At 38.2% G+C, this 17,602-nt stretch overlaps 1 protein-coding gene across 2 annotated transcripts; it reads right to left on the bottom strand.

The window, feature by feature from the left end:
- Positions 1–704: 704 nt before the first annotated feature.
- LOC122058199 (phospholipid-transporting ATPase 1-like) lies at positions 705–16,971 on the bottom strand. Of its 2 annotated transcripts, none has more exons than XM_042620756.1 (9): positions 16,429–16,971; positions 13,956–16,307; positions 8,825–9,158; positions 7,718–8,519; positions 7,400–7,523; positions 6,770–6,989; positions 3,142–3,600; positions 2,762–3,062; positions 705–1,174 (listed from the first exon to the last, which is right to left on the bottom strand). In XM_042620756.1, the coding sequence occupies exons 2-8, from the start codon at positions 15,733–15,735 to the stop codon at positions 2,861–2,863; spliced, it is 3,921 nt and encodes a 1,306-aa protein (XP_042476690.1). In that variant the 5' UTR covers positions 15,736–16,307; positions 16,429–16,971; the 3' UTR covers positions 705–1,174; positions 2,762–2,860. The 2 variants fall into 2 exon arrangements, with proteins under 2 accessions (XP_042476690.1, XP_042476691.1); XM_042620757.1 differs by having other exon boundaries at positions 16,391–16,971.
- Positions 16,972–17,602: the final 631 nt, after the last annotated feature.

Raw genomic sequence — 17,602 nt, forward strand, 5'->3', positions numbered from 1 at the left:
AAAAAAAAAAAAAAAAAAAAAAACCCAATAAGCTTTTTTGACTGCTTTTTTGACCGAATCCTTAAATTAATCGTCCGAATTATTCCGAATAATTCTCCGTCCGAATAATTCCCGAATCCGAATTTGCTAACTATGGGCCCAACTGGTCGACTCCCCAACACCTACTTTTATATTAAGTTCCCGCTTCCCAGAAGAAATAAAATAAAGGATGTTTTGTCTCTCCATCTGCTTCCTAGAAGAAATAACAAAAATGATATATTACCTCCCCAGAGCAAGGTTTTAAGATGATCTCGTTACCTTCCTATGTATGAAACCATCTCATATATCATAGATGGACTGTGCCACTTCCACAAAAAACCCTCCCTCTAAAAATAAAAAAATAAGATTTATTGCAAGTGAATGGAGTGTGATATCACAGGATCTGAGGTTGGCATTTTTTAATTTTATATTAGCTTCCTGGAGCTTACTCAAACTAGCCAAGTAAACTTCACTTCCATGTTCCAAGTCTAAATAGAAAATACAATAAAACCAATTTATTAGAAAGACAAAAGGTTTCATACACAGCCGTGTATGATCACGGTCAACACTTCAGCCGTTCAATAGAAATACTCAATTCTTGTGCACCTATCCAACGGCTGAAATGTTTTGACTGTGTTTCATACATGTCCGAGCATGCAAACTGGTTCCTATGAGAAATACAGGGGTAAAGAATCTACAATTCATGGTTAATATCAGCCAATGTGACTTGTCAAGCAGTGAATCCACGACCATAGCAGTAATGTACAACGTGTGCCACTATCTGGATCTAATCACTGCAAATCTGGAGTCTTTTGACATCCATTTCAATGTTGAAGGGAAGAAAACAGAAACACTGGTCATCTAATCACAAATTATGTATATATACTTCCACCTGCTTGCCATTTTTTTCAAGCCCGTGGTTTCCTTACAAAAACCCCCAAGGCCCAACCAGACAGCCATTATGCAACCCTCTACCCTTCATTACCGTGCAAGATCAGGTAGTTCAAACATTCTCCACGCTCTGCTTCGTTTCGCCATTAGCACCATTTCCTGCAAGACCTTGCTCCTTAGCTGAGTCTTTTTTCCCCATTGCAGTATAAACATCACCCAGCTTTCATTTGTCCTTCCTCTGTGCTTGACAGCATGAGCAACCCATCTGTTAATATAAGAACCGATAAATCAGTAAAGACTCAAGTAGTCAAAGTGGAGTACTCAACAGAAACCCAAAAACTTTACAACACCCCCCCCCCCCCCCCCAACCCCAAAAAAAAAGTTTGTGGGGTGGGGGGGAACTCAACAAGTTGCAAATATTAGAACACCTTGAGAAATGTTAGCACCAATGAAAGGGGATTACTACTTAACTGTATGAACCTCCTGACTGTTTGTTCAGTTGGTTCTCCAGGGCACTGAAACTGGATGAAGCTGTTTTTCTACAAATGGGGCCTAAAATTTCACTCAATTAATTTTCACACTTTTCAAGGCCCATCTGCAAGTGCAGATGTGGGTTGGGTAGAGCTTGTGTAGGAAAAGACCCCAAGTCCGGATGCCAGAACTCAATAGAGGAACAAATGCTTGCATGCGTAAACAATAAATGATCTGTCCTAAGGGTAGGGGAAAGACTCCAGAGAGTGAGGGAGAGAGAGATGTTGAACTCTAGCAAACTGACAGTAATGCTACCATCTATAGCAAAAGAATACTGCTTGACCTGTGAACCATGGGTTGATCACCATGCATGTTATTAGTTTTACAAGAAACCCAATTTGTAGGGATTGCACAAACCATGTTCACTGTCTATGTTGAATGCACAAAATCACTTTGTTTTTCCTTGGTGGGGGTGTGGGGTGGACTCAGCAATATCAAATCGCAATTCAAGAAAATCACAGTTCATTAAGTAGAACAGTCAATAAATATTGAAACATTAATACAGACAGTTTAAACACAATCCTGGGTCTATTATAACCATGGTATTATCGAATAAAAACAAGTTGCAGACAACAATTTCACCAAGATCATATTGGTAGGTCATCCAAAAGCAAGGTAGGAATTCCTCAGGCTTCTATTTGTTTCAGAAACACCTACTCAATGTTGTTTTATTTCTCTGCATAAATACCCCAAGAATGTTTTGACTGAAATAGGCCTTTTTGACAGCAGTACCATTAACATGCCTGGGGGAACTTCTCCAGCTTATATCTATGTCCAATAAAATTATTTTGTTTGGAATCTTAAACTCATAATGAGGAGATTCTTCAAAACAGGGGCGAGTTCGTTTCTCAACTTCTGCTTCTCGCACATAGTCTGGTTGAGACTTGAGATAAGCTCTCCCAAATATGCACCACCTCTTTGTTGCTCAAAGTACACACATCAGACCCAGTTGGCATGGTCACAAAACTTCTCCAGAGTGATTCCACGGGTTTTTTTTTTTAATTATTTTTTTATTATCTGAAGCATGTAAGTTCGATTCTCTGAAGTGATTTTCAAAAGATTTCCTTAGTTCTAAAAATCACTTCATTTTTGTAGGGATCATTTACAACACTTGCAAGAACCAAAGCAAATGCTTACCCAAGTATCATGAAAGAAAATCAGCATCTGTACCAGTCTCAATCCAAATAATCACGTCCAGTTTGGGATCATTTACGGTAAATGAATATTTTTTGTAAGAATCCAAGAATATGAATGTGAGCCTACATTTGAAATTTGAGACTACAAATTTTACCAAACAAAAAAAATAGAAACATAACCTTACCCGTGGACATCCTCAGGATAAGCTCCTTAAAGAACAAATTATGTGGTTAATTTGAACCATGCAGGATTGAAATTCTTCTACAAGAAAGCAACAAACTTGCTAACTTGAACCTTGATCTGGTTTTGGCCTCAGATGATGAGGCCATTTCCTCAGTATTTCAGCTTCTCTAGCTATCTGAGTATCTGAAGGCCAATAAAACTGATGTATAGCTTTGTAAAGAAATCGGGGGAGCAATGCTATGGTAATTGTAAGAATGATGGCGAGCCAATAGGTCGCTGAATTCACAAGATGGTAAATTGTCCTGCAAAAGAGGGAATATTTAGGAACCACAAAGATGGTTCAAGTACAAATCAATGACTACATAAAGCCATCAGACTAACCAGTAATTAGGAAATATTGGTATGGAATCCAATATCACCATACAAACACATGCAATGGCTATAGAACCCCAAGTTGCAATATGAGTGATCGAGATCCAACGATTTATGTCCATCGCCAAGTGAATATTCACAAGAACAACAACCGTAACTGTCCATAGACTGCCAATACTCCAGACATCAACTGTACTCTCCTTATAGATGCAAACTGGTATATAAAAAAGAACAAGACTCTGCCAAAGAGTATCTATCATTGTAATCCAGAAGAGGTGCGTATTGTAACTCTCTTGTCTATGCCCTGCTCCATAAAGCTTTGGATGCTGGAGTAGTGTTTTATGACTTAAATCCTCGTCCAGAATACCAACAACAATGGTAGGGACAGAAGTATAGAGAAGAGAATATAACATACTACTCAAATCTGTTAACGCAGAAGTTGTTGAAAATGCTGTGCACAATATATACCTGCAAAGAAAGGTGAACCAACGTAAACTAACTGGAGCCAAAATTTGACCAATAAAATCTAAAGTTAAAAGATGAGAATACAATGTTGCATTGTTACCAAGCTGGTGAACAACAAACTTCCAACATAACAAAATTTAGTTACCCAAACTCCAGAAAAAAGAAAAGAAAAAAGTGTGCAATATGTTCCACTTAGACTCTGTCTGGTTGGATGCATAACGTTGCAAAATTTGAAACGGAAACCTTAAAATCAATAGCAAAAATTGTTTAAGGAACTCAAAATATGGCAAAATAAACACTTAAGTCACTTTTAAACTACATTAAGCAAGATGCTATTGGTCTTTTCTTTGTTAAAAAAAGAAAAGAAAAATGGAAATAGATATCTAAATGGACAGTCTGGGAAACCATTCCCACAAGGCCACATGGGCGGGCTATTTTTCCATGCCAACTGAATGATTTGAACATTCTAAACTATTTGTAGAAAGAAATTCCCAATAGTACAAGGCTTTTCCTCTTGCTATTAACGGGGACCCTGTTCTACAACAGTCCTAGCAAAATTGACTTGTCTCACAATTTTCCAAGCACTACATTGATATGTAAAGTTTGATTGATCTGAAATGAACAAAGGCACAAGTTCAGGCATAAAAAAAAAAATACTGCCACGTGGCAGATAATCTGTCCATATGGGAATGGCTTCCCCCATACTGAGAACTCTACATCCAACCACCTAGAGTCATACTGTTCATTTACTCACTTAGACAATCTAAATTTCAATTGGCCAACAATCATCAGGGTGGTACCAGACCAAGATTTTGTTCATATTCACAATTCAGAGCAACCTGACTCTAGAGACGATGGAACAAGAAATTGGAAAAATGGGCAGAATCATGCATCTGTTACAGGTGGACTCAGAACAATCCAACACTCAACATAGTTGTGCATTTTCAATAACTCAGGAAAAGAACAACGAGAAATAGAAAAGCAGAAGCAGGGATCAGAGGGCTCAGCAAAATCTGGTATGCGTCAGTGTGCCACCATAGTTGTCCAAGGTGTTGCCAAGGATCCAAGGCCTTTATACAGGTACAAGGTGTGCTCACGCCTCTCTCTGTTTATAAAAGTCACCCACCTTGGTTGACAAGGCATCACCTTATCTGCCTTGACCAGGCTTATGACCTAGGTAGACACCTTTGTGTATTTTACCTTTTTTTTTTTTTTTAATTATTTTGTGTTATACAAGACTGATGTATTTTCTGACATTTTGATTGGTGCCTCATGTGTGTACAAAGCTTAGGTACACCGTCATGATATGGATCATGCATGTTTGCCAAATAAAAAAGGAAAAAGGGAGAAGAAGAAGAAGAAGAGAGAATAGCTGAAGAGATCGAGGAATCCAAAACCTTCAGGGCTAACTTCTGGTGACTCCTGTGCCGGCCAATGGTGCAGCCCAACAGGTAAGTTCTTGTATGCTGCTGTTTTTTCAGTGTGGATTTAGATGCAAATCCCATTAGGGAGTTGGGGCTCAAACTTAATAATATGCATGCCTATGCAACAAGGCAACTGGCCATCGCCTTGGCCTTGGGCCAGGGGTTACAATTCATAGGGAAAATGTAAAATATATGGAAGGTAGGCTTGAGATGGAAAAGTGCATTATACACATGGCTAATCCAAAAGGCATCCATCATCATATGGATTATGGATAGGATGGATCTGCTTGTGGTGAAATTTTGAAATTTACATACAAATGAGGTTACTAACATATGAAAATAGGAAGGATATAATAAACAATTTCTATGGATAAATAGATGGACATACTATCGCTCAGTATTCAGGACCAAGTTTCCTGTGTCCTAAATTCAAATTCAAATAACAACTGCCTAGTGCAGTTGGTGAGCTATGGTACGTAAAATGTCCATGCTCACCAGGAGGTCTTGAGTTCGAGCCTCCTGGCTGTTATCTACATTCCCTCCCTACCTATCATAAAAAAAAAAAAAATCGGCTTCAAATACCTTTAGCCTAAAGCTGATGTAGTTAAGATTGTTCAATAGGGCCTATAAAAACCTTATCTTGGCCCATGGATGGGATTTATGGGCCTTGGACTTCTTATTTTGGGTTTATAGATGTAATGGGCCTCTTTTATAAGCCCATATTTGGGGTCTTAATTCTGTACACGGTATTAAGTATATAGATGAGATTGCACAGGTCCCATGTGTTGTTTAGTCTAGAAAGAGTCGTTTTTACTTAAGTAATTTGTCATATTGTCTGTCAGTAGTTTTTGTTGTTTGGAGTCTTCTAAAGGAAAGTCTTTTGTCAGTTTAAGTTAGTTTTTGTTTAGGTTACTTGGAGGGATAGTTGTTTATTTGATTTAAGATTCCTAAAGTCAGTTTTTTTTCTTTTGTCTTTATAAATAGGGTTGTAATACTACACGAATTTAGGTGAACGAAAAGAATTTGAGTTCTCTTTTGAAAGTTGAGTTGGCCTCTCTCTCAGCACTGTTCAGCCTCCCCCTTACTTCTCACTCATATTTCTTCTCTCTTCTTCTTCTTTATCCCTATAATTATTCCTCCTCCTCTTCCCACCAAGACCCTGCCTTTTTCTTTTCTTTGCTACTGTTGCAGAAGTGTCACTAATGAAGGTCCCAGAAGCTTCTCCTCTCTGTCACAGATCTGGATCTATAATCTATATTCTGCTATCAGGTTAGCCTCCAATCTAATTCTGTTAGTTCTCCTTAAATCTGTCTATTATAGACCCTTATTTCAGATCCAGTTCTCTGTTAGTAACCCTCATAACCACTGTTGGAACTGTGCTGGATTTAGATCTGTCCATAATTCTACTAAAACCTTGCTTAGCTAAAGAATATTTCCCCTGATTCTGAAACCAGCAGTGTGAGCTGTGAACCCCATCAAAAGTCAGAACCATCTCCTTCTGTCAACTACTCGATTCTATTGTTGAATCTGTTCACTATCATCCTGTCATTACTTAATTAGTTAATTGTCGCACGCATTAGTCGACCTGGGGAGCTGTCTGCATCTGAGATTCCCAACCTTTTGGGATCTCAGTTTGCATTAAAAGCTTACGACTCCACAAAGCACCTACCCCGCAGTTGTGGAGATTTCCAGTCCTGGAAATGTCAAAATGTGAAAGACTATGTATACAGATGGAAAAGATAACATACCAGAACAGCATCAATACAAATACAGCATTGCGGTAGAAGTTGTACAGAACCAAGTAACCAACACGCTGATAGTTCCAGTGTCCATGCACAAGTAGCAATCTTTTAAGAAATCGAAATTGCCCCATAGCAAAGTCTGATGCCATCACTGCTTGTCGTCCTTCCTGACCACATATCCCAACCCCAACGTCCGCCATTTGGATCATTGAAACATCATTAGCCCCTGCCACAGATGTTCCTGGTCAGCAGAAAATAAGACTGCATACAAATGATAAGTTCTAAAGAAGAAATTCAGTATTTACCAGAACATTATGTTCAGAAGAAAAAAAAAGACGACACTAATGCCATGTGCTGCACCACTATCTAGGAGGATCTCAAGTCAAATCAACCACGACCTTAAACCAAGTCCAACAAGTAGGGTCGACCACATAAATCCTCTTCTAATTCCACTCTATCAACTAACTAATGAGGATAAATTCATATGGAATCAACCAAAAAAAATAAAATCTGAATAGCCAATGAAGCACAAGGATAACATATAAAAATTCCGACAGAAATTGCTCCAGCCAGCCCCTCCCCATTCCCAAAACCCCCCCCCCCAAAAAAAAAAAAAAGTCATGATAAAAAACTCACCATCTCCAATAGCCAATGTCATGTCATCAGTCCGGCTTTTAATGAGATCAACAACCCCAGCTTTTTGCAGAGGTGCAACACGACAGCAAAGCACAACCTTACAGGCAATTGCCAGATCAAAAAGCTGAGAAAAGAACATTTAACATGTAAGACAACTTCAAATATGAATGGAAAATATGTACAGAATCCCATGCACCTACAAAAATACAAGAAACAATGACTGGATATCGCATAAAATAAAAAATATTTGCAATATAGAGCTTCACAACATATAAGTTTTAATTGAGATATCTTAATTAAAACAGAGAAGATTCATGCCTCGGGTTCCAGATCTTTCTCCAAGATATACACAAGGCTGTTCCCATCAATTACCAGAGCTGGTGGAGCACTTTTCATTCCTACCGCTTTCCCTGCATGCCACTGTGATACACTGGAAGTTATTGTGTCATCAGGAATCTCAAGATATTCATTTTCAGCGTTCTTTTTATGTTTCAGATCCTTATTCTTCAATTTTTCTGATTTCACACCACAGCTGGATTTAGCATCAGCCAAAAGACGTCTGCATTCATCTTCAGAACTACCATTGATTACAATCCTCTGCATATCCGGGGTCAAGAGTTTGCATGAGAGACCAATTGAAATTGCAGTCTCTTGCTTATCTCCAGTAAGAACCCAGACTTTGATTCCTGCTTGCCGAAGGGACTCAATGGTTTCTGGAACACCATCTTGCAGTTTGTCTTCAATTCCAGTGGCCCCAAGAAGATTTAAATTACATTCAATAAGAGCTGCAGTTTGACGTAGCTTTGTTGATCTCTCAGTCAACGAAGTGCTTGCCTCCTCATACCTGTGTTGCCACTCCTCAAACTCTGCAGCAGTAAGATCCCTTGCAGCAAGAACAAGTGTGCGCAAACCTTGTGATGAATATTCAGTCAAATGACTCTGTGTTGCATTTTGTACATTGGCCCCATGATCAACCTCATCAATTGGTTTTGCTAAAATACCAAGCATTGAAGAATCAGCGCCTTTCGCCAAAACCTTTACAGCATTGTTAGGAAATCTTATGATGACTGACATCCTCTTGCGCACACTATCAAATTCATGCAGGCCTAACACATCCAACCTGTATTGAATATGAAAACCACATCATTACAACAGCACAACCACAACTATGAAGGTTATTAAGGGAGAAATAGATTCGCAAGCATGAGAAATATGATCACACTAGAATGGTGCGATCAACTACAAAACCATATCAAAGGCAGCAGAGTTACAAGATGTAGGTGTCTTTTTCCAATTGACTAGGAAAGACAGGTTGAACCCTTCCCCATTCTAATACTCAACTCAAGTTCCACAGTTGTGATGGGTAACAAATGACAGACAGGTCCATGATCCCCCCAAAAGAAAATGTGTGATAAGGCACTCTACCTCAGTTTCTCACCATTGACATCAATCACAATGTGCCCAGAAGTACGCTCAATAAGAGTGTAACCATAGGCTGCGGCTGCAGCAACTAAAGCTTGCTCATCAGGAGATTCACCCTGATAGTCAATATCTTCAAGTTTTTCATGTAAGTGACTCCTTGCACAACTAGACCTGTGTTGAAGGATTGGGATGACAGTATTACAAGCTGCCAGAGTAAGGAAAAACTCGTGTGCAGCCACTCTCTCATTTCCATCTAAGTCTTTATGCAACAATTTCACAAGTTCAGTATCAGGGACGATCTCATGTTTAAGCTTCCATCTCTTTCCAGCAGTTCCGGCTGCAACAAATCAAGAAAAATGACAGCCTCAAAACACAAAGTTTGCTAACATTTGAAAAACATGCACTGTAATGCAAGTTTTCTACTCATCAAGAACCTCTGCCACCACTTCAGCCAGCTGCCTCCCTGAAGAGGACAGGAAAGCGCATCTGCAGGAATAACATTGGAGATGGGTATTCACCAAGTGACCAAACGACCATATGATGCTCTTTCTCACAAATGTATGGGGACAGCTATGAGGAGGCAACACAAGTTGCAGCAGAGGATCCAGATTCTTCTCATTACCAATGACCCCAAAACGGATAACATGTCATGCATGATAACAGTAATTCATAAAATGGTAATAACAGGAGTGAAGAATGGACTATAAAAATGAAAGAAAATGTATATAGTTTATGCATAAGAATATGCATTCTGTAATAGCTTCAACAGTACCGAAAAAGATCAACTCAAGTATTTCAAACTAATGTTGTATTATAGGCATCTTACAATTATTTAATCTCCTAGAAGGGTAAAACATCGGTGCAGTTCTGAACCATCTTACTGGTAAATGATTACAATTAACAATCAAATTGTCATTTTAATGAAATACACAAGCACACCTCTCCTATTTGCTAAATGATGTGCTCACAAGAAGTTCCAGCAAACATCCTCATCCTGATGCAATGCCTAATTCAAAGCCAAGTGTTTAAACCACAACCAAAAAAAAAAAAATTGTATTCACCTGCATCCTAAAATATTCATAGAGAAGTGTAGAACAATAGCCTACTTAATAACAGCCACAAGGCACCTTTCCTAACACCCACATCTGGTGCACGGGGAGGTCCAGCCGTCCTCAATGCACACGTAAAATTTCAGCCAAACAGTGTTTAAATCATGGCAAAAAAAAAAATTTGTGTTGTTGCGGACCGTATCATATTATATCAGTGAAATATAAATACACAACAACAACAACTCAGCCTTTTCTCAACTAAATGGGGTCGGATACATGGATCCGCGAGAGGGTTAAAAAATAAAAGGAAAGAAACAAAGCAACACCACAGGAACAACCCACCTAAAAACGGTCGGCTACATGGATCTTTGCCATCCAAACTCCCCCTGTATAAGGTCATACTAGAGTCAAGACCTAGCCTCTACATGTCCTTTACAACATCACCTATGGTCATTTTAGGCCTACCCCTAGCTCTTTTAGCTCCCTTCATCTAGATCTGATCACTCCTCCTCGTTGGGACATCCCAAGTATAGTTGTTAAGGCGTTGCCCAAGCGATGACTAGGCGTCCACGTGGCCTCGTTGGAGCCTGGGTGACGATTGCCTTACTGCAACGAACAATACTTATTTATGCCAAATATTATTTAAGTAAATGTTTTTATGTTTGTTATTTCATTTACTTAAGATATTAGTCATAAATAAGCAAAAACCTTTCCTATTTGAATCCAATAAAAATGGTTTAAAATCAAATTCTTAAAGGATAAGAAATCAACGCCCCAATGCAAGAACAAAAACTGAATTTTTTGTTGTACGGGCGATTTCAACTTTCAAATGCTGCGGTTTTTTCTCAATTTTGAAAATTTCATGAATCTTATCATGGTAAATCATTGCTAAAAACCAAATGTCCAGTAAAATAATCTTTTGTTTTGATATCCATAAAATTTTATTTTCAATTAGGCGATTTTAACAGCATTCGTGTACTTTAAAATAAGTTCGTCCGGAACATAGCTTTGTCATTAAAACTCAAACTTAAGTAATCTTAGACTTGTTGGAAAGCTGGTTTTGTGCTCTATCTAATACAAAATGATCATGTAAAAATAAAACCATTTGACCGTTCAAAGTTGTTATATAACAACAACATATTTCTTAATTTTGATTTTTTATGACTTAATGTGACTTAATGTTAATTTTTTATGATTTGATGTGGCCAAATGTTGATTTTTGATGACTTGATGTGGCTTCATATTGATTTTTGATGATTTGATGTGGTTTAATGTTAATTTTTTATGATTTGATGTGGACTAATGTTGATTTCTTATGACTTAATGTGGCTTAATGTTGATTTTTTATGATACAAGGTATACATAGCATACAAAATAATGTTAGAAAAAAGGAAAACAAACGAATAACACTTGGTCGCCTTGTTCGCCTTAAGGTGGGCTACTTGTCACCTAAGCCTAAGCGCTTAGGCAGCCCTTCAACGCCTTGGTTCACTTTGTCTCCATGACAACTATCATCCCAAGACCTCCATAGAACATGGAAATAATAAAAAACTACTTGATAACTCATTATCACATAATATGCATACAATCGATCATAATTATATTACAACAGGAATACTGATTATTTCTTATAAAAATTATCTAGCTTTTAAATAGCCTTCTCAAATGTTGCCACATGGACATTCCAATTGTTGGTTAGAGAGGAGATGGTCTAGACTAGCAACATGTCAAATTTCGGAGTCAATTCAATCAGATACCAATGCATCCCTGTGTATGTCAAGCATGCCTACTGGTACTCTGGCCATTATTGCGAACTCTCCCTACTCAATTTTTCAAAGCTCCACTTTGCCACTCGGCAAAATATGTTCAAGTTGACATTTGATATGTGAGCAGGGGCCCTTGGGATACACCCCGAAGGAAGCCCTTCCTAGGTGGGATTTGCAAGAACCAAGAGCCCATCTATTAATTATGAACAATAGCACTAACTAATAATAAAATTTTCATTTCTGCACATCACAAAAAAGTGTTAGCTTTAATACTTTATGCATTGTCCCATTGCCTTCAGTGCAGTCAACATCTCAATACCTGAGACCGATTGATGTAGATCAAAGCTTGAAGATGAAGAGAAAAACAAGAGTAAGAGAACACTGTTCCCGTGAACAATAACACGAGTTATGTGACACTGTCCACTTGAACAGTACTTTATGTCAAAATCTTCTATTCCTAGTTTCCTATTTAGGTCACTTTAGTTAGTTTCTATTTCTTAGTGAGCTAGTTAGTTTCGTATTTTATTAGTCAAAGAACTTTTTATTTTGTAACTTAGGTTAGTTTCCTTTTTGAAATCAATTGTTAGTTTCTAATTTTGTTAAGCTTGGTTTCCTTTTTTGTTATTTCTTTGTGTCCAAGATCTGTAAGGTTATTTAAAGCCCATTGATCATAATGAAAAAAAAAGAATGAAGTTTATGAAAATTGAGTGTTTACTCATGGTTGAGATAGCTATTACCATGAGGAGTGAGATGCACATTCACTAATTCTTCTCCCCCTTCTCAACCCTTCCATCAATTCTCTTTATTTTCTTTATTTTCCTTTTAATTGTTTGTTGCGTGATACCCAAAACCGGAGCTGTGAGAGAGTGTTTGAGTGATCAAAATAAGCTTGTTGAAGCTCATAAGTTTCATCAAAAGACCAGCTTGAAGGCAGCCTAATTTCGGATTCCAAGTAAGTTTCTAATTTCATGTTCCTATTTCAGTCTTATTGTCACGGTTTTGAGGGAGACCAACCAAGGTCTGTAGCTACTGTCCTGCAGAACTTCCATAAAGTATCCTAATTCATGTCGACAGTCTATCTCTCAATTCAACCATCGGAATTGTCTCATCTTTTCAGGGTTTGTTGACCCATATAAGACCTTCATCGACTCCCAGTTTGAGCTCCATCTAAGCCACGGTTTGTGAGTTCTGGAATTTCTCCCTATTCAGCCAGATTTTGAGATCCTGCCTGGAATTAGGATCACTTGTGATTCTAGTTTTACATTACCGATGCCATGTATAACGGTACAAGTGTAATAATAATGACAAGCATAAACCAAAACAATATGTTATCCTTGAAAATCTCAAATCTCACCAGGAAAAACAATTACTTTCTGAAATGTAAAGGCAAGAGTGATGATCCAGTTGTCTATGTTAATTGATTATCCAAGGAGATGTTATGAAGTTTCAGCTAACTTTTTTTTTTTTTTTTAAACCTTACAAGTGGGGAAGGGGACATTTTACTCTTCTTAAATGAAAAAGTGTAAAGTGATGCTTCACTGGAATGCATCACCTACTGGCGAATTCATCATAACTAAGATAAACATAATTATTATAAAAATTCAAAAAGAACAAGAAAAAAAGCACTAATAATAGCAACAAGATCTATCGCTGTCCAATTAAAGTGATACCAAAATAATATTCCTTGTTGTACATCTCAAGTGAGTCTAGTATGCTTAATGTGCTGGGCACCATGAATGCAAAATCAGCACCCAAATACTGAGACTGCTGACAAGCATAGATCTAGTGCATCCTTTGAGCAAGGCCAGACAGCAGGATCAAAACCATATGTCAATTGAACATCTCTAAAGTAAGAACGATTGATTTCTAATATAGGGAAGGAAGATGATCTCATTGCCAATATTAAATGACTACCTACATATTGATCTTTACAAATGTAACGAAATTTAAGATAATCCTTGGAAATGTTTTCTCTATTAAAGAAAACCCATTGCACACCTTACAAAATGATAAATGAGAGGTCATATTTTCCTTGAGTGGAATATTGCATCTTGATACATGGTTTTTAGTACAAATGTATAACTTTTCCATTTAACAATTCCATCACTCTAAGAGCACTCACAGATGCAAAAATGTGAAGACATGATCCAATCCCATAAATTTGCGAAGGAAAATCATAATGACAGTCCTATTATCTCACTCAACAGCAGGTATTATGTCAAATTTTCAAGTCATAACAAGCTGACATTAGAATATAATTTATTCACAATAAAAACTGGGAGAGGCCAATTCAGAGAAAAATAGAGAATATGGCTCTACCTGAAATAGAAGCTTCCGGCATTGTACCATCAGTGATGTTAGAGGAGCTCCCATAATTCTTCCCATACACGCTGGCTCTCTGGAATTCCATTTTGTTCTCAGTCAGTGTCCCTGTCTTATCAGCAAATACATAGCGTATCTGTCCTAGATCCTCATTAATATTCAATGATCTGCACTGAAACCTTGAATCGGAGCTACTATCATACATTTGCTTATCCTCAATCATGAAATACGATTGGCCTAACCGGACCATCTCCATTGTAATATACAGAGATATTGGAATCATTATCTGAAACACTATAATGGAACTCAAAAATGAGAAAAGCGTCTCCATGGCAATCCCATAGAATTTATTTGGAAGCCCATTATTGCTTCCCTTTGTAAAGTAACGTTTACGATAGTATGGCAACGTATCAAGCTCCACCCTGTGGCGTTCAAGCCACAGACTCATCCCAAGTGCCACAACTAAGCACATGACAAAAAGAAAAACCGACAACCATATGGTTTCCCTATTCATGTGGCTTTCTAGTCTGCTTCTCTTGGAAGGGGATGCTGTACTGTTCAACATTGCTTTTGTCTCCTGTCCAGCATATACAACAACACCAATCACCCATTCAGTGTTCTTCAGTTGGCACCCACGCAAGATGATGTTGGATTGGCTGAGGGGAAATATCTGCCCGGTAAACTCCATATTAGCTGTAAACTCATAAATATTCCTGTTAGGCTGCTCACATTTGATAAGCCCTGAAATGGTGTGCCCTTCAAAAACAGTTGAAGCTGTTTCTTGCCGAGCATACCTTGTTTTCAAGTTTGATTCACCATCCAAATTTATTGTTTGGATATAAGCTATTCCACTTGGATCACTTGTCGCTAACAAAACCATGTCAGATGGGATTGTTTCATTGGCACATATTTTTACAACCTCACCAGCTCGTATCTTTTTCCATTTCTTCAGCCTAAACTGACCAGATTGAAGTATTAGGGCCTCACGGTTGTTCTCTTTCTGGTCTGATCTGTGCCTTCGCCAATCTTCATAGCCATCCTTGAAGGCTGTGACACTGACCACAAAGAGGAGAGGAAAAAGAGAAACTGTTCTTCCAAAAACAGCAAGAGGTGGGAGCTGGTTCAGAGCAGCAATAGCTAGAAAATACAAATAAGCAACACGATGGAACTGGATGAAAAGATTCTTGGGCAGGAATGAGATAACAGTGTACTTGCTGGTTCGAATCTCATTCCCTGTGAACTCATACTTTTCATTTGTTTTCTTTGGATCATTAACATAAATTAATCTTGGATTCTCTTCAGGTGATAAATTATCTTCAAATTGTAAACTCTTGTGGCGGATCCGCTGAGATTTGCTGACTCTGTCCTGAACTGGAGATATCCCAGATCTTTCAAGTGTTGTGGGACTTTCCTGAAGCTCCATTGTTCCCCAAGGTACCAGATGCCTCCTTTCCTTCCTCCTTTCCTTCGTAGAGCATTCCAACAGAAACTGTTGTACACGCTGGGACTCCGCTGAATAGAAACTTTCTAAGGTCACAACAGAATCAGTGTGATCAAGAGGTTTCTCATAACAATCTGTATCTCCAACAGCGACAATATCATTATCCTTTGCATCTAAGGAATCCCTTCGAGCATCGTCGAAAATGGAAGATGAGAAGGAAGTAGCTGGGCAGAAGCAGCTCAAGGAGACAATATTCAAAGGCGGAGGCGGAGGCTCCACAGGTGAAGGATCTGGATCACAAGAAGATGATGACAGCAATGGTTGGCTGGAAGTCATAAATAATCATCCGCGGAACGCATTGCAAAAATCTGGAAGGAAACTCTTCTCCAAAGATTAGTTTGAACAAAAATCGGTGACCCAGAGCGAATTTCTTCCCCCTTATCCTCGGCCAAAGCAAACCAGCCGCAGGAAATTGAGCTTTCTTTGGCCAGAAATGACAACCCATCCCATCTAAACACCCATTTCAATTCTTCGACATTGGGTAACGGGAGGGCATACATCGCACTATTTACTCCAACATCTTGTCAACTTCTTTCTCCTTCCAGCAAACTGATTCATATTGATCACATAAACAACGCCAATCCTTGCTGGCTTGCTTGCTTGCTTCACAATTTGCTTCCTTGTGGAAATTTTTTGTTAAGTTCGTGGTACCTCCAAGTTGCAGAGTTCAGAAAATCTGGAATCACAAATATGTATTACCCAAGAGGATAGATGAACCAAATCCTGTTGGTGCAGAAGGCTGTAGAATTTTCACAAATCCCCACCCCTTCTCGCCGTAATCCACTTGAAATCTCCCATACCGTTCCCTGTATGAACACTAACTGGACAACGGAAAGGAACGGTTTTTCCTACGAGATAAATACTATCCGTTAGCCTAATGCACTAACGAAAAACCACCATACCCACCAAGAAATTAAACCAAACAACTCACCAAGGAAATAAAAGCAACTGATGACAACGGATTAATACCTTCTCCAAGTTGCTCTAGGTCTGGGCAGCACCATTTCTCCCTCTTTTTCTTCAAAATTCGAGATTTCTAAGCAATTGACGGTCCGTAGAAAAGAAATTCGACCATATAGTTTATTTTTACAATTGCCAATGCCAACTGACAAAGTGTTAAGATCTTCGCCACCTTGAGCGAAACTAACGCCAACCTCGGAGCCCCATCTTCTCCAACCTGAACAAAGCAACTACAGAAATGACCTTTAATGCACTGAATCGGAAAGCTTACTGAAAGACAGGCTTTCTCATGGGATCTGCAACTCCGGTCTGATCGTTTCTGTTAAGTGTCTATCCTAGTTAATCGATGAATGTAGGCCTTTCGTTGCCTGCAGATTCACCAGAGAGCTAGGGTTTTCCTTACAACTTTTATTTTTTCCCTTTTCTGAGGGGTCTGTTCTGAAATCGGTGAGGGAGACCGATCGAAGGGCTCGAAGTGCGAGAAAATTGCAAGGCGAGAAATACAGTAGACAGGACGAGTGGATGAGCACGATTCTTGGTCTCCCTCCTTGAGTCTCTCCTTCTTCGTTTACAGTTATAATCCCCGCCTTTTTTGTAAACATTGGTGTCAGTTGGAGGTCCCAATTTCTTTTATTCCAAACCTGTCCCTGATGAGCCCTCAACAAAATTGAAAAACATAAAATAAAATTTTAAAGCTATGTTTGGTAGATAAAAAAAAAAGAGAAAAGACATAATAAGACAAAAAAAAAATAATTACACAACAATTTTTTAAATATTTATATCAAAAAAAAAAAAAATCATCTCTATTCTCAGTTACCAAACATAGTCTGAGGGAAAGGGAAACCATACGGTTAAACTGATGGTGCCTTATCGGTAGAATGTTGGAAACTTCAATAAATCACATTTTAATTATCTTGCTTTGTGTACGTGATTTCTTTTTATTACAAAATTACCATCTTAAGTTTCAGTTAACAAAAATACCCAATATCAAATTTATGTTCACAAAATTATTTGCTCAATGTTTTTAACTAACAAAAATACCTGTATGGCTGATTGTATGAGCAAGATGAAGGAGAATCACTATTTTTTGTAGTTTTGTAAACTTAAACCTAATTTTAGGTATTTTTATTAACTGAAACTTTTGATGAATAATTTTATAAACCCAAACTTGATTTTTGGTATT

Source organism: Macadamia integrifolia, chromosome 12 (assembly GCF_013358625.1).
Source record: "Macadamia integrifolia cultivar HAES 741 chromosome 12, SCU_Mint_v3, whole genome shotgun sequence".
NCBI classification, from domain to species: Eukaryota; Viridiplantae; Streptophyta; class Magnoliopsida; order Proteales; family Proteaceae; genus Macadamia; species Macadamia integrifolia.